The sequence below is a fragment of the Rhamphochromis sp. 'chilingali' genome (assembly GCF_963969265.1).
Source record: "Rhamphochromis sp. 'chilingali' genome assembly, chromosome: 3".
Lineage (NCBI taxonomy): Eukaryota > Metazoa > Chordata > Actinopteri > Cichliformes > Cichlidae > Rhamphochromis > Rhamphochromis sp. 'chilingali'.
In genome coordinates, this window is record NC_137931.1 from 22446954 (window position 1) to 22472682 (window position 25729).

The 25729-nt window shown below is 38.5% G+C and overlaps 1 protein-coding gene across 1 annotated transcript in view; it reads left to right on the top strand.

Moving 5' to 3' along the window:
* The window catches only part of LOC308394063 (poly(rC)-binding protein 3-like), a 26437-nt gene extending 6930 nt beyond the window's left edge, over positions 1-19507 (top strand). Inside the window, exons 2-13 of the mRNA XM_080878217.1 lie at positions 1683-1851; positions 1988-2011; positions 2112-2144; positions 2235-2351; positions 6156-6287; positions 6599-6727; positions 9748-9822; positions 12177-12218; positions 14151-14229; positions 14723-14781; positions 15452-15621; positions 16369-19507. Coding sequence (XP_080734343.1) covers positions 1777-1851; positions 1988-2011; positions 2112-2144; positions 2235-2351; positions 6156-6287; positions 6599-6727; positions 9748-9822; positions 12177-12218; positions 14151-14229; positions 14723-14781; positions 15452-15621; positions 16369-16423 — 990 coding nt within the window. The 5' untranslated portion in view covers positions 1683-1776 and the 3' untranslated portion in view covers positions 16424-19507. The remainder of the gene's footprint in view (positions 1-1682; positions 1852-1987; positions 2012-2111; positions 2145-2234; positions 2352-6155; positions 6288-6598; positions 6728-9747; positions 9823-12176; positions 12219-14150; positions 14230-14722; positions 14782-15451; positions 15622-16368) is intronic.
* The last annotated feature ends 6222 nt before the right edge of the window (positions 19508-25729 follow it).

Below are 25729 nucleotides of genomic sequence, written 5' to 3' on the forward strand. Positions count from 1 at the left end.
CCCTTCTCCCATCTTTGCTTCTGTGTGTGCAGTGGTTACTGGTCCTTTTTAAAAACAGTTGAGGTATGTGTCACAAAACCTGCACAAAAAAGTTGCAAAATCCAGTTTTTCTTAAAAAAAAAAAAAAGACAAAGCAGCGACATTAAAACCCTGATAATCTTCCTATAACACCTCTAAGACTATTAAAAACACAGGATTGAGCCACACCGTTGCACTGACCTGTTTCTTCATTATTATGAGCAAATACACTGTTGTTTATTTTCACTCAGTCCCACAGAGACTGAGAGTGGATTAATCCACAGCTAAAAATAGTCAACAACAAATCCAGTTTTGTTTTGCTGCTGTTTGAGTGATGGTTGCTATAAACTGCAGTTCACATCCATTTTGTTAAATTACATCTTTCTTTTTCTTTTACGACATTCCCAAATTTAGTAAGAACAAATTAGGCACACAGTCAAGAAAAATACTGAATGTAACCATGTTTGTAGTATTTTTAAATGTACATTTCCAGGTGATTTTACACAGTCTGCATAATGAGCTGGGTCCCAAAGAGAAGCTCTCATGCAGGCCTACATTTTTATAAAAGCATAAGGCAAAGACTGCAAATGTTTACAGCTTTAGACTTGCATGGTTTGGATCCATTAAAAAAAAAAAAAAAGTGCTGCACTGAATCTCTGTCCGACAGCGGCCCCCAGTGGGCCAAGAAGGCACTGCAGTTAGGCTTGTTTTAAATTATGAGTTAATATTTTTTAAAAAGTGTAAAACCACAAAAACTAAGCCATGTCGTTTCGTTATATTATTACTACATATTTATTACTACATATTTAGTTTCTTATTATATATATATATATATATATATATATATATATATATATATATATATATATATATATATATATATATAGATAGATAGATAGATAGATAGATAGATAGATAGATAGATAGATAGATAGATAGATAGATAGATAGATAGATAGATAGATAGATAGATAGATAGAGATATATAATTCTGAGGATTATTTTTAATTTCTCTGACCTGTTATTGGCACAGAAAGAGTTAAAACTCCTCAGAGGACCGTAAAAGGATGATAAGTACAAAAATATAGTACAATGTAATGTTTAATTTAAAGGAATTTCACATATCAAATTCATTACAGATGTTAAATTTTTCACAGTAAAGGTCAAAGGCTGGATAAAAGTTACCTCCACAACTAAAAAAACATCATTTCCATCTTACAAATATTAGAATAATGTAGTGTATCAACCACAGTTTGTATTTACGGAGTATTGTGGTTTTAAATAACTGACTGCTGTAAATCTTGTTTGTTCACTGTGGATGTAAGAGCCCAACAAAGGATACATGTTTACAGCTATAAACTCTACGTGCAGCACATCAGTATTAAAACCACGTTAAACATGAATTGCCCCGTTTAAATAAATAAATACAAATAAAAAATACATTTTTACAGATTTTACGTACTTTTTAAACACACATCAAATTTTAACACAAAAAAGTAGAATTTACTGGCATTTTCTGTTTCTTTTACAGTGTGGGTTGTAGAAAGTGCTCTGATAGGTCAAATTTAAATTAGGGAATGGCTGCCCTACACTAACTGAAGCAGAATAAATTAAAATGAAAGCATCAAGCATTTTTGCATGTCTGCGTTTCTTTTACCTGGCAGGTGACCGGTTGGCTGACTCTACCATCACACTCGCATTGGCCCTCGACTTCCTCTGTCACGTGAGCACGCCCCTTCCTTCACATCCAATCCCAACATGGAGCCCATTAAGGTCCAATCAGAAGGTGGACTGAATGTGACCCTCACCATCAGGCTGCTGATGCACGGCAAGGTACAAACACACGAATTCAAACTTGTCTTTTCTTGTTCTGCTTCTGCTTCCAATTATCTGTAAAAAGAGCAAAGAAAACAAAGACTAATTTCAAGGAGCCCATGGCATCTAACATTTCTTTCTGTTGTTTCTGCAGGAGGTTGGAAGCATCATAGGAAAGGTATTTATCACAAGCACAACAAGCAGAGCATGTAAAGCATGATAACGCCGGTGGGAAATGCACAAAACATCTCACTGCTCTTTCTCCCCTTTGCTTTCAGAAAGGAGAGACAGTCAAGAAAATGCGTGAAGACGTAAGAAGAATTTTTCTCAAACTCTTGTTAATTATTTTTGTCCTATAATCACGTATTTAATGCTTTTTTGCTCTCTCTTTCGCTCTAAAGAGCGGCGCCCGTATCAACATCTCAGAGGGGAACTGCCCTGAACGGATAGTCACCATCACCGGGCCAACAGATGCCATTTTCAAGGCCTTTGCCATGATAGCCTACAAGTTTGAAGAGGTACCGTTCATTATTTTACACCACAAAGAATCTGTTTTTAAAACAACAATAAACTTGGTATTATTTAAGCACTGATTTCAAATCAAATTTGAACCATTTTCCTCTATAAGATTTTTTTAAAATGGCACATTTTAAAAGAAAAATTAGCAAATGTAGCAACATTTTTACTTTAACATCTTAGTGGTTGCATTCAAGAATCTTACAACTGTATGTAAAGTAATGGCGTAAAGGCTTTATGTGCATCTGAGTGCGACCGTACTTATGAGAGAATCCAGCACCACAGGCCGGCTTTAGCACCTGCACTGACTCATTTCCAGGTGGAATACAAAGCAGCTTTGGCCCTGATATGTAGGACAGAAATGTGCTGATCTAACCTTGCAACACCCTCTGAAAATGGGCCAGTGCTGTGTTTTGATTTGGGTGCCATATCAGCATACTTTCAGCCCGACCGAGCCAAGTGTCTCCATAATACAATAGATAGACTCAACCACTTATTATTCAGGCGCTGCACACAAGTGCAGCTTTAAGTAAGTGTGGAGATTTCAGGGTCAGTTGTCGTACTACGACGCAAACACAAGTCACTTGATTTTGTTTAACTCTGCAACTCAGCTACACTCACATATTAGTGTAGTCAAGGTGTTATCGATTATGCCTGAATTCACTGTATAGTAAGTGTGAAGGTACGCACATGCAACGCTTACCAAATTATTAGAACCCCACCCCATGTAAGGTTTATGTCCCTGTAAGGGTTAATTCACCAGCATGTGCAGGCTCTTTAATTTAAATTATAGTTTTAATGCTAAAAATAAGAATTTTCATCACTCTTAATCAATTATCCATGAATGGAGTCCATTTACAAAAAAAGGTGAAAAAAGGCAAAGCACATTTTTAAAAAAAATATTACAGTCTTTGCTCAATAATGATACGTTTAGTTTTAAACGCGTTTTTGACAGATTTCTGAAATATTTATCTTTTCCTCCTTTAATGACAGGTGGTAGTAATCACTGTACTTTGTACTTTTACAACCCCCATTAAAATAAATGTTGTGTTTGCTCTGTGTACTATAGGTGAACAGGGACTACAGAATGTTAATCATTTAAATGCTCTATTTAAGTGAAAATATTTCACGGACTGCATATTAAATTGGCAAACTGAGAAGCTTTTTATTTTTTATTTTTTAGGAATCATGGATGTCACGCTCTCTAGATAAGAAGATCTGTATTGTTATCAATGATAAGTTTAAAAGCCAGAATCTGTGATGCTAATTGAGTGTTGTGCCTGCAACAATGCAATTTATATGCATTTATACAGGGCTTTACTCAAAGCACTATTATGCAGAACTTTGTTCACAGCTAGCTTGTGGGAAATACATGTAGGCACAGGAAGATCATCTACTCCACACAGAAAGGCTCCAGCCAGGTGAGGCTTGAAAATGCTGCCAGCGGACGTGGTATTAGCATGCAGCACATCTGTAAAGGCCCCATTAATGCTAAACAAAGCACACAGGTTTTAGAGCAACGCTGCCAGCCAGACAAAGTGTTTTTCACCGACGTTGTTGCTTATTTCAGCAAGAATATGCAAAACAACAATCGCATATCCCAGCAGCAGATCTTCATAGAACTTTTCAAAGTTGCAGAAATTTGACTTCTCAATGCCAAAACACTTGAAGTCTGGTACAGTGGTCCCTCGCTATAACCCGGTTCACTTTTCGTGGTCTTGCTGTTTCGTGGATTTTTTTGTGCAATTTTCCAGGTTTTGTTTTTGTTTTTGTTTTTTTACGGCACATTGTGTTCTGCGTCCTGATTGGCTGTAGACCATTGTGCAGTGTCTCCTGTACAGTACAGAATGCGTTCGGCTTGTCAAATTTACATAAATCTTCTATCGCTAGCAGTGTGACTCTGAAGTGCTGTACTGTATGTTTGTAAGTTTTCTCCCCAACAAACACAACAAACACAACAATGTCGACGAAACGTTTTGCACCGTCAAAGGAAGCCACGGGTGCTTTGGTTTCATTCTATAATACTGGACTTATTTTTCTACGAAGGTTTGAACTTTGAGAGTGTGTAAACAAAAGAGAAAAGTGTGAAAATGTTCATGCCTGTCTGAGAAAAGTGTATAAAGCTTGTAGTGAGGGGTTTTACAGCCTTAAAACGTCTATAATAATTGTAAGAAATAAAGTTGGCGACTTCGCGGATTTCACCTATCGCAGGTTATTTTTGGAACGTAACTCCCGCAATAAACAAGGGACCACTGTATCATTAAAAGCCCCTACCTTCACCCTTTCACCTTTTTTTCTCCTCAAAAGAAGTCATATGCACATGATTTGGACATGCATTTGCCCATTAAACTTGTAAAAATCCTGCATCTGTCACGGCGGGGTGCGCCGATGTGTGCGGAAACAGGACCCAAAAGCAGATGATGACGAGGAATAGTAATGATTAACAGAAAAGTGAACCTTTATTGCGATGACGACAGGAAATGAACCAAGAGACCAAAGCAAACAGGCAAAACACTAAGAAACAAAACACTAAAGGTACTAAGACCAAAAACTATAACTATGATTGAGGTGGAAAATAAACAGGCTAAGACTATGACTATGACTGTAACTCTGGTGAGATAAACAGACGAACTGACAATGGCATGAAGAAAACAAAAGGCTTAAATACAGACATGAGGTGATCAGGGGAAGTGGCGACACATGGGGGAAAACAGCTGACAGACATAAACCTAATGACAGGACCAGGAGAGGAAAGCTAAATACAATGAACAAAGAACACATGACATTGTCAGAATAAAACAGGAAATGACAACACAACTTAACAGACCTAATACGTGATGAAATAAATAGAAAACCCCAAAACATAGAAAACCCAGGAACAATAACTGCCTAAACTAAAGGCAAATAGGAAATGACACAAACTAATAACATATCAAAAAATACAAAGAAAACTCAGAGTGCTGGGTCGGAGACCCAGCCTGTGACAGCAACCACAGCTGTCTCTGCCACAAGGGCATAATGGTGCATGTTAATTATGCTATTACATAATAAACCGGGGTAATACACGAGATCATGACGGCAGAAATAAAACAATCGAGACTTCCATGTGTGGCAATCATACATTTACATGGTTCTATGATAAACTCTTTTTCAGTTTCCTTTACTTGATAAACAACTTGGAGTTAATTTTAGCTAAATGCAAAGGACGAGCTTTCTCTTGCAATAACTAGACTTAATTATATTTCTTGAAATAGGATTTTTGGACAGTGTATCAGGATTTTATGCTTCAGTGGCACTGATTTATTTAAGTAAACTCTCTTACGGCTCTGGCAGCCAAATTTGCCTTTTTGCACTGTCATCTCAACAGGATACCTTCTGTTAGTGCTTCATTATTAAATAGGATCATATTAATAATACTGCTTTGGTCAGTTTCTACTGCTGTACACTGGCTGTACAGTACCTTATAAAATAGATTAGGTGGAAAATATTATAATTATAGCCAACAGATAAAATGGTCAATTTTAAAGTAGCATCATACTGAAATACAGAGGCTTTAACCCTGTTTATTAGAACAATATTAATAAAAGCAGCAACTTAAAAGTATGAAGAGATGTTATTGCCAAAAAGTAAACATCATTCTAACTTTTTAAAGGTCATTTTGTGCCGAAGCAAAGAGTTTTCTCAAAGCGCTGATGGTGAGTTAAGAACCATGAAGGTAGATTTATTACAAAGCCTCCACTTCACAGACAGAAAAACACTATGAAAGTCATCGCATCTGACAAAATGTGGCCTTTCCTCGCCCGCAGGATATTATCAACTCCATGAGCAACAGCCCAGCCACCAGCAAACCCCCCGTAACCCTGAGGCTCGTCGTCCCAGCCAGCCAGTGTGGATCCCTCATCGGCAAAGGAGGCTCCAAAATCAAAGAAATGAGAGAGGTGGCGGCACATTTTTCATCCTAACGATGTCCATAAACATAAAATCAATCATGTTTTTTAAAATAATGACACTGCCAGAGGATATGCTTATATTTATCCCTCATATAGCTCCCATGTAAGCTTCCCAAATCCCACATTTCTGGTTCATGTAGTTTCCATTTAAGTGTTCAGTCTTGCAAAATACCCGGTGTGCACTGCTCCAAGAGCTCATTTTGCTCTCCCATATCGGTTTCTGCTCAGTTTGAAGGGATGCAGGCTCATGTAATGAGATGATATTAATTTTTAAAAAAATGTTTCTTTCTTGCCTCCAGTCCACAGGAGCTCAGGTCCAGGTGGCAGGAGACATGCTCCCCAACTCCACTGAGAGAGCGGTGACAATCTCAGGGGCCCCCGAGGCCATCATCCAGTGTGTCAAACAGATATGTGTGGTGTTGCTCGAGGTACGGTGAGGGGGGTGGGGTGGCCACACAGGGGACATGAAAGAAATGTTATGTAGCTGAAAATTAGTTTGATACGGAGAATTCAGAGGCTTGACTACACTTTTTAAAGTAATTTACTCCTAGAGTTTCTGCTGTATCCAAAGATTTGTTTCTAAATGTAATTTTTCACATTTAATGTATCCGCATGTTTTTATATTGTTTATGTTTGCAAGTCTGGATTATTAACATTACTGCACTGCTGCAGACACATTTCTTTGCCTTTTAGATGGCAAATGCGACACCAAGTACTCAGTACATGACGCCAGAGACGTGCAAATGTCCTGCACTGACTTAATGTTTGCACAGTCGGGAGGAAAGCAGGTTTCCATAGGTCGAAAACAGCAGCCTTAAGACCTCGTGTGTGGACTTTTGGGTGATTTTTGTTTACAGATAACGAACTGACACATCTGTAAATAGGTTCAGGCCATAAGCTGTACATAAAAGATGTACACAGTCATCATAAAGAAACTCTTTGTTTTTGTGAACTCCTATTCTGAAGCCTCAAATTTGGGGTGTAGTGCCAATTTGTGAACTAATGCTAATTAGCTGGGTTATTACAGTTCATACAAAGACCGGGGACTTAAATATGGATAGCTTTAAATAAATGCTAACTTGAGGATAAAACACTAAAATTTCACTCAGGAAAAACTGAAGTACAGACTTCCTCCAAACCAGAAAATAAACCACACAGCAATCTAGTAATACCACAGTCACAATGGAAAGGTTTACTTCACTTGAATTGTATGGTAAAGCCGACAGTGAAGAAACCTTATAGAGCTCAACAGTGAGCTTCCAAAAATCCCATTCCCATTCATATTGTTCATAGGGATTTCGATTATTACCATAATGCTGTGAGTCAACTTACTACAACCTGCGACACTGTGAAACGATGATAATCTCTCCTTTAGAAACCATAACTCTGCATTACACCTATAGTCCATAAATACAGGATTTTTAAGGCCAATACCAGTAGTGATATTGATACCAGTACCAATGCCGATACTGTATTTGGTAGAAACCCAGTATATTGGACAATAAATTTTCTTTCACAGATATGAAACTCAAACAGAGTTACGAAGTTATGTGTCGTTATTTATGAATCCTTACTGAGATAATATGACAGTATAGTTCAAAAGTTACCATGCGTCATTGTCACAACAAGTCATGAATTATTATGCTTGGTCTGATTCTGCTCGTCAGCTGGTTGATCTCTTTGTGGTGTTCCAAACATGTGTTGCCAAGAGGGAAGTTGTGGAGTGCCCTCTGGTGGACAAACTATGCAACAGCAACACTCATAACAGAGCTGAAGGGTGTTTCTCCCATCTGTTCTGTATAGGCCTTTAGAAATGCCAGTACTGACATATGAGATCAACTTTGTTTTAGCAAAAACACAGTTTAGTCGTAACTTTGGGGGGAAAGAATACTCTTCCACTTTCCTGAACTGAAACAGCAATTTCTCTGTTTTGTGAAAGTCACTGTTTAAACCTACGAACATCAGGTTGGTTAGTGAGTGTAAAACTTGCGGTGACTGCAGCCAAGAACTAAGCACCATCAAAAACAATACTACAACCTTACAAACTCTGAAAGCTGTGACAATGAAAAGGAGGAGATTTAGACAGGCTGGAAGCCAATCCCATTTCTAGTGCATTATGGGATAAGTTGTTTCCTAACCCTAAAAAGTAATTATGTACATAGTCTTGTACCTCTGTCTATTTTTATTATTATTATTTTCCTGGTTTTTTTTTTTTTTATCCAAATCTAATTTTCTAATGGTCAGCATGGCTTTACAGTGGTCATGGCTTAGATCAAGGCTTAAAACTCTTTATGTAAGGATCTTATGAAACATTAACAGAGAAAGTTCACTCCTGGAACCGGACTTCTTAAAAAAGTGGGCAGTCACTGCTGAGCTCAATCGATCACTATCTCACATTTACCCCTTATTACAAGTCAAGTGTTAAAATCCCACCCAACCTCAGTTTTAGAGTCAGCCTAAAGATATTACAATTACAGATTTAATTTTTATAGCCATGAAGTGTAGTTTATTAAATCCAAGATTAAACTCAGGATTGTGTTTAAGCTAGTTTGGATCACTGAAAGCTTTAACTTATGATATTTATATCATCTTCTAATGAAGGTGGATGTTGGTGCAAACTTTCACAGCAATCTGTCTCATAGTTGCTGAGATAATTAAGTGTTGGACTTACCTGTGAACAGCATAAATAGCATTAACCCTTTCACGCACAGTGGTCACTACAGTGGACAGCTATTCAAAGACTGTTTTCTTGTATTTGTGTCAGTGTGTACTTACACATTAACCACTACACTGGACACTGATGTGTCATCCTGATTGAGGTTGTCATAATTCATGCATGACAGGGTTAAAGCCTGATGTATCAGTAAGAAAAATTCACCCAAAAGATCAAAGCAGGAGGCATATATTTGATGTTTTTGACAAAAGTATTGTTACCTTCTTGTAATTCTGTGTCGAAAATGGAAAAAAAAATGCTTTGGATCAAAGGGCTACACGGTATTTAGGTGTCTCTCTTTTTCTTGCACCATTAATTTGAACTATCTGCACAGCCAGTTCTCCATTGGGCCTTCATGATGGCACCAGCCATGGATACTAGGACATTTGTGACATGACTGTAAGTCTCTAGACTTAAGAAAAACAAAAGTTAAATAACAATATGTTGAGTCATCATTATCCAGTTGAAAGTGGTGTTCCAGGTAAATCCAAGTTTAGTTGTGCACTGAACCACGATTTGGACATGTAATGTCAGCATGAACGCACAGTGAAGAGCACTTTTTGTGTGGGTGTCCACAGGTTGTCTTCCCTAAGGCACTCTCCCTTCTGGTCTCACTTTATGCAACTTCTTTCTTTCTCTCTCTCTATTATTTTCTGTCTTCCCGTTCTAACACTCTCTCCACATCCCGCCCCTTCTTCTTCTTCCCCCCACTCTCTCCTCCTTTGCTCTCCTCAGTCCCCACCGAAAGGTGCCACCATCCCCTACCGCCCCAAGCCTGCCTCCACCCCTGTCATTTTTTCAGGTGGCCAGGTAAGAGCAGACCCACTGGGGGCGTCCACAGCCAACCTCAGCCTCTTACTGCAGCACCAGCCACTGCCTGTTAGTGTCGCACCAGGTTTTACTCACTTTTCCTCCCTTCCTCACTCCCCTCACCCACCCAAATCCCAACTAGCATGAAACCCTCACTGCTTTTATTTGTTTTAAAACTGTCATCCATCACCCCCAGCCACTCGAACCAGAACTGAGATCAATTGCGTTCAGCTCATCTGAGTCAGAGGATCCATCAGGTGACTTACCTTTTATTTAGTGAAAATGGATGCTGGTGCTTCTAGATGAAAATACTCTGCTTAAAAGTCTAAAAGAAAATCAGGAAAAACAAATGTTAAGCTTGATGAAGCTTGGGGAAATTAAACTTTACTCTAAAGCCTAAAACAGTAACCAAGTGACCAAGACAGGAAAAATCCTCTAGAGTAGATACTCTTGGAAACACAGCTTTTTCTTAGTTTGGAACCAACAGCAGTAAAAATACACAAATATACTACTGTAATTCTACTTCAGCCATAAACAGACATAGGGAGTAAAGGAGCTCATAGCAACAGAGCCAGCCACAATGGGGAGGCTCACAGGAGCAAGGTGTGTTGCTATATAAGGTGGTCTGCAGGGGAAGGGAAACTCAGTGGCAGCAGCTAGTGGATAGGAGTAGTATGGCAGGACAACAAATGAAGCAGCAGCTTATATTAATTATATTTTATTCATTTCAAAGTACAATTTTTTATTTTTGGACTCTAATAGAGCAGCTTTGTATGATTCACAGTTAAAAATAATCCCAGTTTATCTTATACTGAGACACGTGCAGCTCCTTTCCTTTTATGGAAATCCATTGGTCAAGCAAGCTATCTTGTGATTGGCCACTCCTCATTAAAAAACAGTAGGGTGGGGCTTCTCTGCTCAGAGGCGGCTAATGGAAAGCAAGTTTTTTTGTTTTTAGAGTAATCCAAAAACTGCTTTTGAGCTGTAGGTTTTGGCTACAAGTGAGGTGTGTCTGGCTCACTTGTAGAGTGCTAAACACATTTTTAGATCATCTATAACAAAAGGAAGAAAACACCAATAATTTAGAAATCTGTCTGTTTAAAGCAAAAAAAATTTATATTGATATTTGTTAATAGTATTATTATTATTAAGACACACGCGCACAAACACAGGTCTTGCTTTTCTTTACTTTAGCTCCAATTAACTAGAGCTTATTTTTTACTATAGGCTATGTTCCCCTCAGCTTTGCTGATCAGTAGGTTGGAGGCTTTCTATCCTCTGCTATAACAGGACAATGGTGAAAACACCCAGCAAATGGCCTGGGGCAGATTCACACCTGTACCTCTGCAACAGCCTTAGGTATATGAATCACTTGAGAAACACTGTGAGTTAAACTGGCACCCCTGCTTGGTGGTTACATCAATTATAAAACAGGGCAAAATTGTGAAGGAAAAATCTTCAGAGTCATCTAAATTAATAAATATTCACATCCAAAAAGCTTGAATTTGTGGAAACTTGGCTATATTTATATTCAGCTGTGCAAATTACTGCTGGTTGACAAGTCTATGAATAAAAAAACTGCTTCAGCTCTATGTTATTCAGCTCAGGTTTGACTCAAAAGATTCAATACTTCCCTTTAATTACCTTTAAGAGTGGAAAAACTTAATACAGGAACCCATAACAGGAGTCCGGAGGCAGATTTTTAATTAAAATATTCAGTTATTCAAATAGTTGCAGGCAAAGTTCTTGTGGATTGACTAACTGATTAATCACTTTAACTACATTCCTGTATAGCATCTATAATTTGTTTGTTTGCTTTTAGATTTTAGTGGTTGATGTCAGACTATTGAGAAAGGCAGTAAAATATCTAAAGCAGAAGCCACAGACTTGGTGTGTTTTTATTCTTATATTAAAAATCAGGTTTGTATCTTGTGGGATAAAATTCAATTTTGCTCAGTTCTGACCTCTGTGGCTCCTATAAACCACATGTCCAATAGGACACGACACCTTACTCCCCTCAGGGTCGCTCCTCTGGTTTACTCCACACCCTCCCAATCACCTTCCTGCTGTCTGATTTGTCCCTTTTTTATTTAGTTCAACTGGATTTGATTGATGAATTGTAGGAGAACTTGACAGGAAATCTGTAATGCATGTCTTACATGTAATATGACTCATGAGATATAAAAAAACATTTAAGTCTATGTTGTCCTTGAGCTGTAGAAATGTCGACAGTTCATTTTTTTCTTGATTTATATTTTGTTTCAGTCCACTTTTGTTTATTTAGCTTTTCAGAACTTATTGAATAATGTGTCTTGTGGGATCATAACAGTGAGCTCTTCTCCTCATGTTTGCAGGCGTATACCATTCAAGGACAGTATGCCATCCCACATCCAGATGTGAGTGCCCCGCGAGGCAGTCAACCTTGCACCCTCTATAACTCTGTCTCGCTGCATCCAGATTTTCTTACTTTCTTTCCACCCTTATTAATATTAATTGTTAATATTAATACAGCTTTTATTCTGATATGTTATTTCCTATGTTTCTAACTTTTCTTATTCTTGCCTCTGTGCCCTCTGATTGGCATTAAACCTCATGGGGCTTGGCCTGAAGAAGTTATCAGATTAGTCTTGAAGTTCTTGATGGACTTCAGATCGGCTCCTGACCTCCACTCCATTTCTTTTTACAATTTAATTTTAATTAAACTAACTAACTTTAATTAAACTTTCCATTTGTTGGCATCTTCAAACAAGCTCAAGACGAAGAAGAGGAAAAATGCTGTTTTTGCAAGTAGAAAGAAAACTGTATGGAATCCCAAAATGAGGAATTTTCATTGATTAAAACGGCTGCTTTGATGGTAAAGATGACTTTGAATACAAGAAGGTTTTGAAACTCTCAGTGTTCAACTCACCTCCAATTTGAGTTATTTATCTTAAAGATAATCCCCTGTGGGCAAGCACTTGGTGAGAGTGGGAGGAAAAAGCTCCCTTTTAAAAGGAAGAAACCTCCAGCAGATTCAGGTTCAAGGAGCAGCAGCCATCTGTCATGACCAGTTGGTGGTAAACATTCAAAATGTAAAGTTACAGCTGTTAGAAAATGTAAACTCATGAGCATGATTGATTTACTGACAGTCAGTGAGCGTGAACAATATCATTGACTGACATATGAAAAGGTGATATTAGGCATTAGGGGAAGGTGACATCAGGGGATTACATTGGCAAACATCCACCCATCCATCCACTATCCTCGACTATCTAAAGTTGGATCACAGTTACCTATGCAGCCTATTCCAGATATCCATTTACTGGCAACGCATTACAGGAGGTATCCAGGAGTCATCCTAACAAGATCCCCAACTCAGCTGGTTGGTTGTTCGCTTGTGGACATTCAAGGCTTCAGTTGCCTAGATAATCCTCTAATGTTGTTACCACCAGGTCATATCTCAAAGGTATTTTTCTCTCTCATTGCTTGTAGCTTTAATCACTCACTTGGAAGTTGAGAAAAGCTTATCCCAGGTCCTGTCCACTTCGCGTCACCAGTAGTGTCGTTGGCAGGTGCTTGAAGTCGTGGAATGTCATTCAAATTCTGCAGTTTCTGCTCAGCAAGTTGCTGCAAATCACTTTCAGTTTGTATGGTTTTAAGTGATAGTCACTAGTTTCATAATTTCATACCCTCTTTTGCTCTCCACACAGACTGTTTATCTGCATTCAAACAACACCTGCTTTAAAAAAAAAAGGCAAATAAAAATCAGACAAGAAGCACATTACATATGGCAACCAGAATGCTTCTGCTACTAAAACTCTCATCTGTGGTCACCAGATTCTGAATGTGAACCTGTGCAGAGTGATTGATTGATTGCAGAGTTCTATTCTAGAAATGCAGAGTTTCAAGAGTTTAGTTTAACAACTGCAAAGGTCTATTTCAGAACTGCAGCAATTATTTTAGCAAGTGCAGGATTCCAGGCCAGAACAGCACAGTGACATTTTATTCCCTAAACTGCAGTTTCAACATAGACTGTTCCATGTGTAGCAACAGTAACAATGAGGGGCGGGGCTTATGAAATCCTCCCAAATGCTCCAATCTCAGGCCAAGTCCTTCATGAGGTTCTCCTCTTCTTCTTCTGTCTTTCTTTCATGGTCTCTCTCTTTTCTTTCTGTCTTTGTCCTTCACCTGTCAGTGTTGTTACTTCTCCTCAGATCCTTACTTTACTCTTGTAGCATTTCGGACTGACCTTTGTGCGTGCGTGTATGTGTCTGGTGAGCGTGTGCGTGTCAGAGTGCGTTTTTAACGATGACCTCATAGCTCTGCTGTCCTCCTCCTCCCCCCCTCAGCAGTTGAGCAAGCTCCACCAGTTGGCTATGCAGCAAACCCCCTTTACCCCCCTCGGACAGACCACCCCTGCCTTCCCCGGTACGTACCCACCTACACAATGACCCTCTTCACCAAAGATCCTTCTCTCGTTTTTACCTGTAGAGACGAACACATTCTCTTCCTCCTTTTTTTCTCTTTCTCTTCTTTTCCTGTCTCTGTCCTTTCTTTCTTCTTCTCGTTGTTCTCCTCCTAATGGTCTCTGTGGTTCACTGCCATTGACATGGCCTGCTGGTGGTCTGCTCTTGTTGATGTTGAGGCTTCTTTTGTTTTTTGTTTTTCCCTTAGTTTCCTTATTGTATAGAATTGCAGTTGTCTTGGATTTTTCTTCTTCAAAAGTTATAACTCAAATTTGTGTATTGCATAGGCTCTGCATAGGGCTGAGCCACATTCCCAGTGACATGCGTTTGCTGCTGGTTTATAGATAACATAGTATTTTATAGTAGATAATCGCAGTTTGCCTCCTTAACGTGCCAAACTGTACTTTATGTCCTTTCCCTTTCCTCCACTCTTTCTGTCTGCTTCCTGTGTTCAGCAGCAGGTCTGGATGCCAGTAACCAGGCCAGTACTCATGAACTCACCATTCCCAATGATGTGAGTACATTTGTCATGATATGCAGACACCCGACAATGCGCTTTCACTCACCATTCGTCACTTTCATTTTTTCCTGACGAAAAGGTTTAACGAAACTTGCAAACAGCAGTGGTTTAAAATGAGACATTTTTCACGAAATCTGACAGAGAATCAGGTTATCCATTATCAGGCTTCAGGCAAGTCAATATTGTGAATGCTGTTGCAGAAATACTGTTGTCTTCTTCAGTCACACTTATTCAGCAGTTTGGGTAATTTGGGCCCACTTTCTGCTGTTTTGTCACTCCCTAAAGCTATAATCGGGGTGAATGCTCAAAACTGCTACAAAGGAATAAATAAAACAACAGAAAGTCTGCATTAAACTGGTAAAACTGGTTATCAAAGCACAAACTCCCAGACATGCTCTGTTTTATCATCTTTTCACATGGCTTCCTGCTGAAGTTTCCAGCTATGCAATGTGACAGCAATTCAACTGCAACAATTATAGACAAAGTGCAGCCAAAGGCAGTTAGCTTTGCAAAGTGAATGTCCTTAATGGAAAAGACTTGTTGGACCTAAATAAGGAGCATCTAAGTTATAGTTGAAAAGCTGTCAAAGACTGGCCAGTACTCACACGCTCCACTGAGAATCAATCAAATGTCTCTTTTATGTCCCATCCTCTTTTCTTCCCAGCTAATAGGCTGCATAATCGGACGCCAGGGAACCAAAATCAACGAGATCCGTCAGATGTCTGGGGCGCAGATCAAAATAGCTAACGCCATGGAAGGGTCATCGGAACGCCAGATTACCATCACAGGGACTCCCGCCAACATCAGCCTGGCCCAGTATCTCATCAATGCAAGGTCAGAGATCAGTGACTGTTTGACTGCAAAAATAGTCCAAACAAAGAGAAAAATGTGAAAAACTTCCTCCTTGTGAACATGGATGATATCTTTTGAATTAGTGCCTAATTAGCTGCTCTCACTTTGTCAAGATTTTGCAAAAGCACTTTTTTCTTCTCTTAATGAGCTCTCAGTGAGTGTTGTTTGTTTATTTTATTCTTTGTTTTTAATTGCCTTTCCATCAATGTTTTGCTTTGTAACATCACATGTTTTACTACCATAACTGTTTAAAATTACATCATAAATAAATAGTAATGTGCAAGAGTTTTGAGCCATCCCCCATTTCTTTATATTTTAAATTGTATATTTAGGCTCTTTGTTTCTAGCAGCCTATCACAAAGGCAAATATTTCTATAACTCAATCTATGAAAAATACCAAAGATAAATATAAAATGGTATTTTAAAACATAAAAATGCATAAAATAGTACTTTTGAGTTACCGAACTTCAAATACATCTGTAAAAATTTTAAAAACTATCTACAGCAGATGAACAATATCTGAAAATCATGTCCTTAAGAAACTGTAAAAAATCCAGTAAACACCTGATACAGGACCTGAGCGATACATTTGGACCTTTAGAAATGGTCTCAGTTGAAGGGTGGCAGTCAATAAGCCATTTTTAAGGAAAGGAAACGGGGAAATGGGGTGAGGTATGCTGAATTACACAAGAACTGGACTGAAAATCATTTCCAATCATTCTCCTTTAGGTTCAGAGACGTGGCGGCTATGTGGACTGACCCAACTTCCATGACCACATCCTGAGATCCCTGACTGGCTCCTCCGTTTGGCCCTTTCCAATGACTGACTACTGCAGACAACCCTGATGAAGCCCTTCGGACTCTGGCTCTGGCTCTCCGAAAACCCTGACCACCTCCCCACCCTGGTTCAAAGCACCTCAGGGAGGATTGGGTGCTCACTTTTGTTTCAGAGAGCCACATTAAATTAACAAAAAAAGAAAAAAAGAAAATGGATAACAAAAAAGAAATTCTCTGTTGCTTAGATTTTTTAGAGAACTGTTGAAGCATGTTGAATGTTTATTAGGAACAACTTGTGTTACTCTTTCTTCTTTTTCTCTCTATCTCTTGCTTTTGCTTTCTCTCTGTCAGTGCTGCGTCATAGAACATCATTTAAAAGTTAAAAAAAAGTACTAGTAAAAGACTGAACGTTTTTTGTAGGACATAGTTATTTGCATATAACAGCTGCTCAGTGATGCTATCGGTAGAGTGCGTGGTGGGATGTAGCCAAATTATCAAATTTTGATAATGTATTTCTGAAAAGACAAAAAAATTGGACTGTTCTGCTTTTGTCCTAATTTGCATCTCTGTCGAATCTCTACCCATGACTCTTTGCTGCATCACATGACCCTTTCAAGCCAATGGTATCACTCCTAGAGCCTCTCTTCTCATGTTAATTTCCTAGGTTTGCATTATATTGCATGTTTTCAGTGTTGTATTGTCGCGTATTTCAGTAAGCCTGTTCCGTGTACTTCAGATGTTATTATTATATCTTTGTTTTCCTGTTCTTTTCCGCAAACTGTTTTCAGCATTTTTGGCCACTCACGTCTAGTTCTACTCCCTGTCCAGACAAAAAACCTTCCGACACAGCCTCCTTCTATCAACACCGAATATTAGTATATAGATGCATGAATGGGAATTAGTGAATAACCAGTGGCTAAAACACTGACTGAAATTTAAAATGATTGTTTACTAACTTATTATTCTACTGTATTTGTTTTTGTATGAGGACTCTTGTGACTTAGCACATTAGTCGACTACGCGGCGCTCATGCAATAGACCACTCAACACTTTACTCTGGACTGCCTCTGATGTAGGGAGGATTAGTTGGACTTAAAAGCCAAGCGTTGCGTCCAAACCTTTCGGCTTCTTTCCCTTGTTTTGGAAAAAACTTGCTAGGCTGAGAGAGGTTTCTAAAAAATTAAAACTAAGAAATTGGAGGGAAAGAAGCCGAATTTTAATGGCACAGAGGCCTAGACGTTTGGACGAAGCCAGATGGTATTTTTTGGGCCAAGGAATGTTCAGGGGTTCATTGGGGGGAACCCGTGGGGCCTGGGCGGACGTGACCACTCAGTCTCTTTTTCACGATTGTTCATCTCGTCATGTTCTTTTCATTGTCATGCGGTTGATTTTAACGCTTTAGGTTTGAATGTCATTTTATTGTCGCGACTGTGTCAGCAACATAATTGTTTTTATTTTAAAAGTAAAAAGAGGACAGGTTGGATGACAATTCCTGCTTTGCTGTTTTCTAGTAAAGCCAGCATGTATTTATTTATGGTGTGTTGATGCACTTGTGAATTTTCATTCATTGATCATGAACATTAAGCTAAGTTAGTTTTGTTGTATTGTACTTAATATGAGAGGGAGGTGTGGGTGATATTTGGTATGATTCAGTAATTCAACTTCTCCCACCATCTTCTGCTGAAGATGCGCTAAAGATAATAGACAGCTTTGGGTCATCTTTACTTCTGAGTTTCAGCTAAGCTCTTTTCAGCGTTGACGCTAACAAACAGCTGTTGAATGTTATTGTCGACTCACATTATCTGCCATCCAACACAGAAACTTTCTGCATTCACAGAACGTTTGTTTTATTGCCAGTAGCCTACACTGAGCTTAAAGGAGACGTTTAACAGTTTGGGGGAAAGCTTTTAGGGAAATATGCTTATTTCTGCCTTTTTACATTGAACAATTGATGTTTGCATGCTAAACACTGACTAGCACAAGTCTATGAAGCTTATAAGCACATAAAGACTTTTAAATTGTATGCAGCACCTTATTTATACTATTAGAAATGGTCAAATCTTTTTGCTAAGCTAAGCTAACTGGCTCCAAGCTAAAGTTTCAGATCCCCTTTTCTTTTTTTTATGTACCAGTGGTTCCTGTAGTTCATCCCACAAGAAACCATAGACAATCTAGTTGTCTCTGTTTTTCATGCTAGGTTAAGTAAGCTTACTGCTAACTTAGCCTAGCTATAAGTACACAAATAAGCATATTTACCAGAAGTGTCTATTCCTAAGACTTTTAGGTGTGTTGATGACATAAATGGACCAAATGCTGTACCAATATACTGAAGGAGGCATAGTCAGTGATAATTCTGCAATAATTCTTACATTTTGATGTGAACTCAAGTAGTAGTGATAGAAATGACATTTGGGATTCGTGTTTCTTTTTGTTTTCACTTGTCATAGCTTGTATTCTAATGGGAATGTTTGTCAAATTACAAGAAATTTTGTTTTTTGGCAAACTTGGTTTTTTTGGGTTTTTTTTTTTAGAACTGTTAGCTAATACCTGTTAAGAGGATATTCTTTCTAAAATTGCCCACAACACTGTAATGGTGAAAAAATATCCTCAAGGGTATTGTGGCTCTTATAAAACAGTTATCAGTGCATGCTGAAATGTTTGCTTAAAACGTGAATAATCAATGACTAGACAGCCGGAGTGTGCATTTTCCAAATTTAATCTTGTTGTGTTTTATGAATTTGATTAATAAGCAGGAATATTGACTTGTAAGTGATGGCAGTGTGACTTCAATAACATCAATTTTCATGTGTTACTCAGTGTTTGAAAACTGTATTTACATTTGTGTATATGCCTGAGTATACTGCGACTTTGAAACAAACTGCAACTAATGCAATAATAGGGTGCAATGTGCAATTATTTATTCAGTTTATTATTAGTATAGATACAGAAGAGCGGTGTAGCTTGTTTAAAAAAATGTTTTTTTGAGTTTTATCCACTTTTCGTTTGGTGGCAACAGCGGGGGAAAAAGAATGGCTAGACATGTTTTTTGGGGGGTTTGTTCGTTTTTCAGCTTTTCTTTGTGTGTATTGCAGTTTGGGGGGGAACAAAATGATAGAACTTTGTAACTATTTTCAATTGATTTATTTGCTATGTGCAGATCTATATTAGTTGTGAGTAATTACATAGGTTTTAATTTTACAGTGTTGGTAAGTATACAAACAAATAAAGTTTCATTTTTTTCTTTCTGTGACTTGCCTTTTGATGTCTTTCTCAATTATTTTTTTCTACAACAGCTGATAAAAATCCCATAGAGACATTTTGAAAGTTCTTGAATGAAGCTAATTATTGTGCCACAATGAAATTACGATAATTAGATGATGAGATCTTAATGGGAAGCTCATCTGTCCTTTTTTGAAGGTTAGGTTTTGCATAAATCAGATTAAAGAAAGTCACCTAATTATTACCAAAGCTGCAGCATGCTTATTGTTTAGAGAAATGGTTCTAAAGTAAGGTTAGAGGGACCCTGTGAGGTCTTCTTACAGTTCTGCAGCCAAATGAGGGATAACTGTAATTTCTTAATAACCATTGACTATAATTTGATTTTAATTCATCCTAATTAAAGAATGAATTAAAATATTATCTTAATCACAGTCTCCTTTTGTTCCACCTACAAAGACGGTAAGATAAAATCATAACTCAACGGGATGAGAGATCTCTTGGGATAAATTACGATCAACGAGGGGTGTATTAAAAACCTGTGTGGATGTATGAAGTTTAATGTATGCTTGGCTGGACTGCAATGAGCTCTCTCCAAAACAACAACAACAAACAAAGCAAACGAACCTGTGTTTAAAGTTTAATGCCAGTAAAGCTTCTACAGTGAGTTCAGGTTTTCACTCTTTGCCCATTGAAAGCTTACTTGCAGTAACCATTGAAGCTCTTTCCTAAACTAAGTTTTTATCATATTTCAGTCCTGCTAATAGAACAAAATGACTGGATGTGCATTACAAGTTGGGACAGTGGTTTCAGCCTATGTAGCTACCCTTGGAAAAATCAGTAAACTGTTCTCATGGTTGCTGAAATATGACTTTATTGACATAGACCTAGGTGTCAAAACCATAATTAATTATTAGAGATTATTGAAGGTACAGGGGAGGTCATCAAATGTCTTTAAGAGTTCATGTATAGGCAAAAACAAAGAAGTATGATGAGGTATAAAGTTAATGTGGAAGATCTGGTGCAAGTCCAGTACCTTAGTTACACACTTCATAACATTAACCAGATTCCCATTAAAATTTTATGCAAATTTTAACAATGTTTTCTGGTTATCTGCTCAACAAAATGCTAATATAGACTCACTGGCCACTTAATAGGTGTTCATCTGCTTAAAAAAGGCAAATGTGTAATCAGCCAATCACATAGCAGTAACTCAGTGCATTTAGTCACGTAGACACAGTCAAGATGAACTAACTGCTGATCTTCTGGGATTTTCGCACACTACCATCTCTAGAGTTTACAGAGAATGATCTGAAAAAAGTGAGCAGTGAGCAGCAGTTCTCTGTGTGAAAATACCATGTTGATGTCAGAGGTCAGAGCAGACTGGCCAGACTGCTTCAAGCTGGTAAGGTGGTAAATAAACACTTGTTACAACCCAGGTATGCAGAAGAACATCTCTGAAGACAGGACACATCAAGGCTTTTAAAGCCATCGCTTTTTTCCCTGGGAACTGGATGATTTCTACATCAGTGCTTTCTGTAATTTCACATTTCATGCTGCAGCAGACATATCTCTTTCTGAAATGTTGAAATGAGGCTCATGCATCTCCTATGAAGCCTTTGTTTTCCTCTGCAAAGTGTTTCCCTCCACCCCTAGTAAGAAAACGGGTCCGATACCACTCCTTTGTCAGGAATCTTTGCTGTGTACGCCTTTAAATTTAATCAGCAGACACACAGAGTAATGTCTAGAACACTCCTAAAATACTCTTTAACACCAACAATTACATGTTAGATGGAAATCTTCTCTCATCTGCAGCTTCACTGCTAAAGGGGTACCCAGTGCACTAAAAAGTGATGGATCTGGCTAAACATACATCTGAATTTCTACGTGGCTTCAACTAAAGTCGTGTACTTCACATTTGTTCTCATAGTTTACTGACAGTCAATTCATTTCCTTTTTTTCTAAGGGTATTGGCATACCTGCATCTGATTAGTACAGTACCTCTTTTAATGTACAGCTTCTCCTCTTTCATTAATATATCATATGGACAGCATTTGTTCTAGACAGCAGCAGATTGAGATCCAAAGATTCCTTCCTCACTGCAGTGAAAGACTCCCTTCAATGTAACATCTTGATATGAGCTAGCTGTCTTTGAACCTGCAAATTGCTTTTTCAGAGTGCAAGCTGAACATCCAAACCTGCAGACAGTTCACAGGCAGCTCCCAAACAACTGAGTTTTTCACCCCATTGGAGTAAATCATACAGCGATCTCCACTGAAACTAAATTATGTAGGAAGCTTGTATGCAGGAAGCACATAAAATCAGGATGTCAGTTTTAATTTCTTGTATGACTCTTCTATAAAACGTTGTTCCAAGATTTAAGGCTGAAGAGATCTGAAATGACAGAAAATTGGTCCTATTTTATGTTGCATGGGAGAGTGGGAACACTAAAGGCTTAAAACTAAGCACAGGACAATGCTGGAAAATATAAGTTTAATGCTTTTGATGCCACAGCTTTAGAGAAAAATATAATAGCTCCTGGGCTCTCGGCTGGACTAAGGCCCAATTGAGATTTTTTGGGTGATCGCCAAGAAGCTGCCTGAGAAATTTAGAAGTGGGCAGGCTATAATCACAGGCAGGGATCCAGTGGAGAGCTTTGCAGTGTGTTGCAGATTTTATTGTGCTGCTGACAGTGTGCCTGACTTAGGACCTCCTGACACACGACAATCACACTGTACCATCAGGAAAGTCTTCAGGGAGACCTAAGCACTTCTGAGAGAAAGGATAGTGATTTATATATGTCAGCGCCGAAGCGATGAAACCAAAGTGAAACAAAAAGAAGTGAAGAAGTTGCCTACAAAGCAGTTGGAAGGTGACACTTTTTAAAATATGGTAATTGTTCCTCATCTTTTTTATTTTATTTTCAGTCCTCCTCAACTTAGAAACACAGAGGTTTCCTAGATGTTTTACCTGAAAATGGTATAGAGGACAGTATATCCACCAGGTTTAGCTTTATAACATGGTCGCAAAATACCAGTGCCACACGGCCATGCATTCGTTTTGAATAGCTCCCTTTTTTTGTCTCTTTGCTCTAAACATGCAGAAGTACGCTGCAGGCTGCACTTCCCTTCTATATATTCATTTCATATATTATATAGATGACCAGATTTAATGCACAGGTGAGAGCTGGACCCAGTTATTTGGACTTGATCATGTTTCTCGAGTCTAATCACAGAATCTAATTAAGTGTACAAAATTACATGTAACACCAGCACACTAAATGTCCTTCACAGTTCACAGGTTTCTTCTGAGTGTGCCACATGCAGTGTACAAACAGTTTAACAGCAGATGAACTCAGTGAATGTGTGCATGTGTGAGATTGTTCCTGTTCAAGTCGTGGTTGTGCAGACCAGGAAGATTGCAGGCTGCAATTTTCTCCAGAACCGGTCATCCAGAAAAAACAAGTGAGTTTATCTCATTTATCTCAATAAACCGGAGAGAAAAAGATAAACGAAATTAAATGTCCAGCTGTTAGAGTTTGTATTGTTGATTGTTATTTATGCTTAGAAATATTTAACCATAGATGCTTAGAGGTGTATAATCAATTGTGTAGTGATAAGTTGTGTGATCTTTAACAGGCTACAGAGGCTTGGTGTGCATTCCACACTAGAATGCACACCTACATCCTGGGAGCACGGGAAGAGGTCGCATCTTGTTTTAATTGTTTTATGGTAGGATTAACGTAGCTACGTCTGTTCTAGTCTAAGTGCTTTTCTGTTTAGATGAACTGCTGGACTTCCTCACCGGGGGGGGTCTAGTCTACCCTCTTCCTGACCAAGGATGTTTGACCCTTTGATCAGCAACACACACACACACACACACACACACACACACACACACACACACACACACAGGCAAGGTACTCTTTGTTTGTATGTAGCCGTCGTATGTTAATGAACCTATGCATATTCATGTAACCTCAATAAAAGGACAGTGTTACGGGAGGACGGACGAGAGCTACTGGGGTCAAGCGAAGGAACGGCGTTTGTCTGGTTCTCTCCCGTGCACGAGTACCATGAAGAAGTTTGCCTACTTGCGTCTTGCTTGCAGTGTAATTATATTGTCTTAACGTTCCAGCGAATAGGTTTATGCTACAAACCTATCACCAGCTATCTTTGAACAGATCTGAGTCTCAGACCACCACAGTCGAGTCATGTTTTAAAAGTTATAACTTTGCGGCTGGATTTCATTTTTTCCACACGTTTCAAACCCTTCAAATTGTTTTGTTTCAAGGTTAAGGGTTGGCCTTTTGATTAAAGTTGGATTTTGATCAGGATATGAGTTCTGCTTTTAGTTTTGATAGTTAACTTTGCAGTTCTAATCAGAAGTTTACATGCACTCATCTTGGGCATGAATGTGATGGTATTTTTGGACTTTTAATGATTTCTTTAAATTGTTCTTTTCCAGCATGGAATGATTGTGCATCATACATCTTTAATGACTTTAAAAAACAAGAATTGGGTTTGCATACATTATCTTTGGTTTTCTCTAATCTACAAAGGGTCAAAAGCATATATTCACCTAGAGCTATTAAAAGGTGGTTCTGAAGGTTCTACATTTACTTTTAACTTGACATGGCCTGTTAATTTCTTGTTAGCAATCTTTATTAGCTAACTGGTAGTTTGTATTTGCAGCATAAAAAGGATTTATTTGACAGCGCTCATTGGATTGACCAATACTCAGAACAACGGGAAGGTGAAGATCTAATAAGGAGAATTATTAGAGTTACAGAAGTCGGGAAGGTCTCTTGGAGTCATTCCTAAACTGCTGCAGATTCCAAGATCATCACTTCAAACAATTATACTTAATTACAATTTATTTGGAAGTATCGCCATTTGTCCAAGGTCTAGAGGAAGAGCTGTCACCCTCAGATGAGAGGAAACTGTTTAGGAGATTCAGGAACAACCCAGGAACCACCAAGGCTCAAGTCTCCTTGAAACTTGTGGAACACCAGCATCACTATCCAGAGAGGGTGTCGACCAAGTGGGAAGTCACAAGAACAAGCCAAATGTCTTCTGGAGAAATTTTTATGGTCAGATTGAGGTCTTGAGTCACAATGACAAGAAGTATGAGTAAAGGTGAGACTTTCAAACCTAAGAACACTGTATCAGCTGTTGTGCATGGTGTTGGTAGCATCATGCTCGGGCTGTTTTGCTGCCAGGGATATGGTACACAGGACAAAGCAGATAGACTAATGAAGAAGGAGGACTACCTCCAAATTCTTCAACTTCACCTCAAATCAATCAAACAGCTAGATGGTTGAAACTTGGACACACTTGGGTGTTCTAACAGGACAATGATCCCAAACACATCAAAACTGATTTTGGAACAGACAAAGCGGGCCAACAAAACGTCTGAAATGGACTTCACAAACCCCGGACTTCAACCTGATTGAAAATTATTGAAAAAAAGAGAAGACAAGGATCTATATGTGTATATATATATATATATATATATATATATATATATATATATATATATATATATATATATATATATATATATATATATATATATATATATATATATATATAAAAAAACACCCAGCACGCCCCTGCGGGCGGTTTATCCTTCAAGCTCGGGTCCTCTACCAGAGGCCTGGGAGCTTGAGGGTCCTGCGCAGTATCTTAGCTGTTCCCAGGACTGCGCTCTTCTGGACAGAGATCTCCGATGTTGTTCCTGGGATCTGCTGGAGCCACTCGCCTAGCTTGGGAGTCACCGCACCTAGTGCTCCGATTACCACGGGGACCACCGTTACCTTCACCCTCCACATCCTCTCGAGCTCTTCTCTGAGCCCTTGGTATTTCTCCAGCTTCTCATGTTCCTTCTTCCTGATATTGCTGTCATTCGGAACCGCTACATCGATCACTACGGCCATCTTCTTCTGTTTGTCTACCACCACTATGTCCGGTTGGTTAGCCACCACCATATATATATATATATATATATATATATATATATATATATATATATATATATATATATATATATATATATATATATATATAGATCCTGTGTGGATTACGGAAAATTAAAA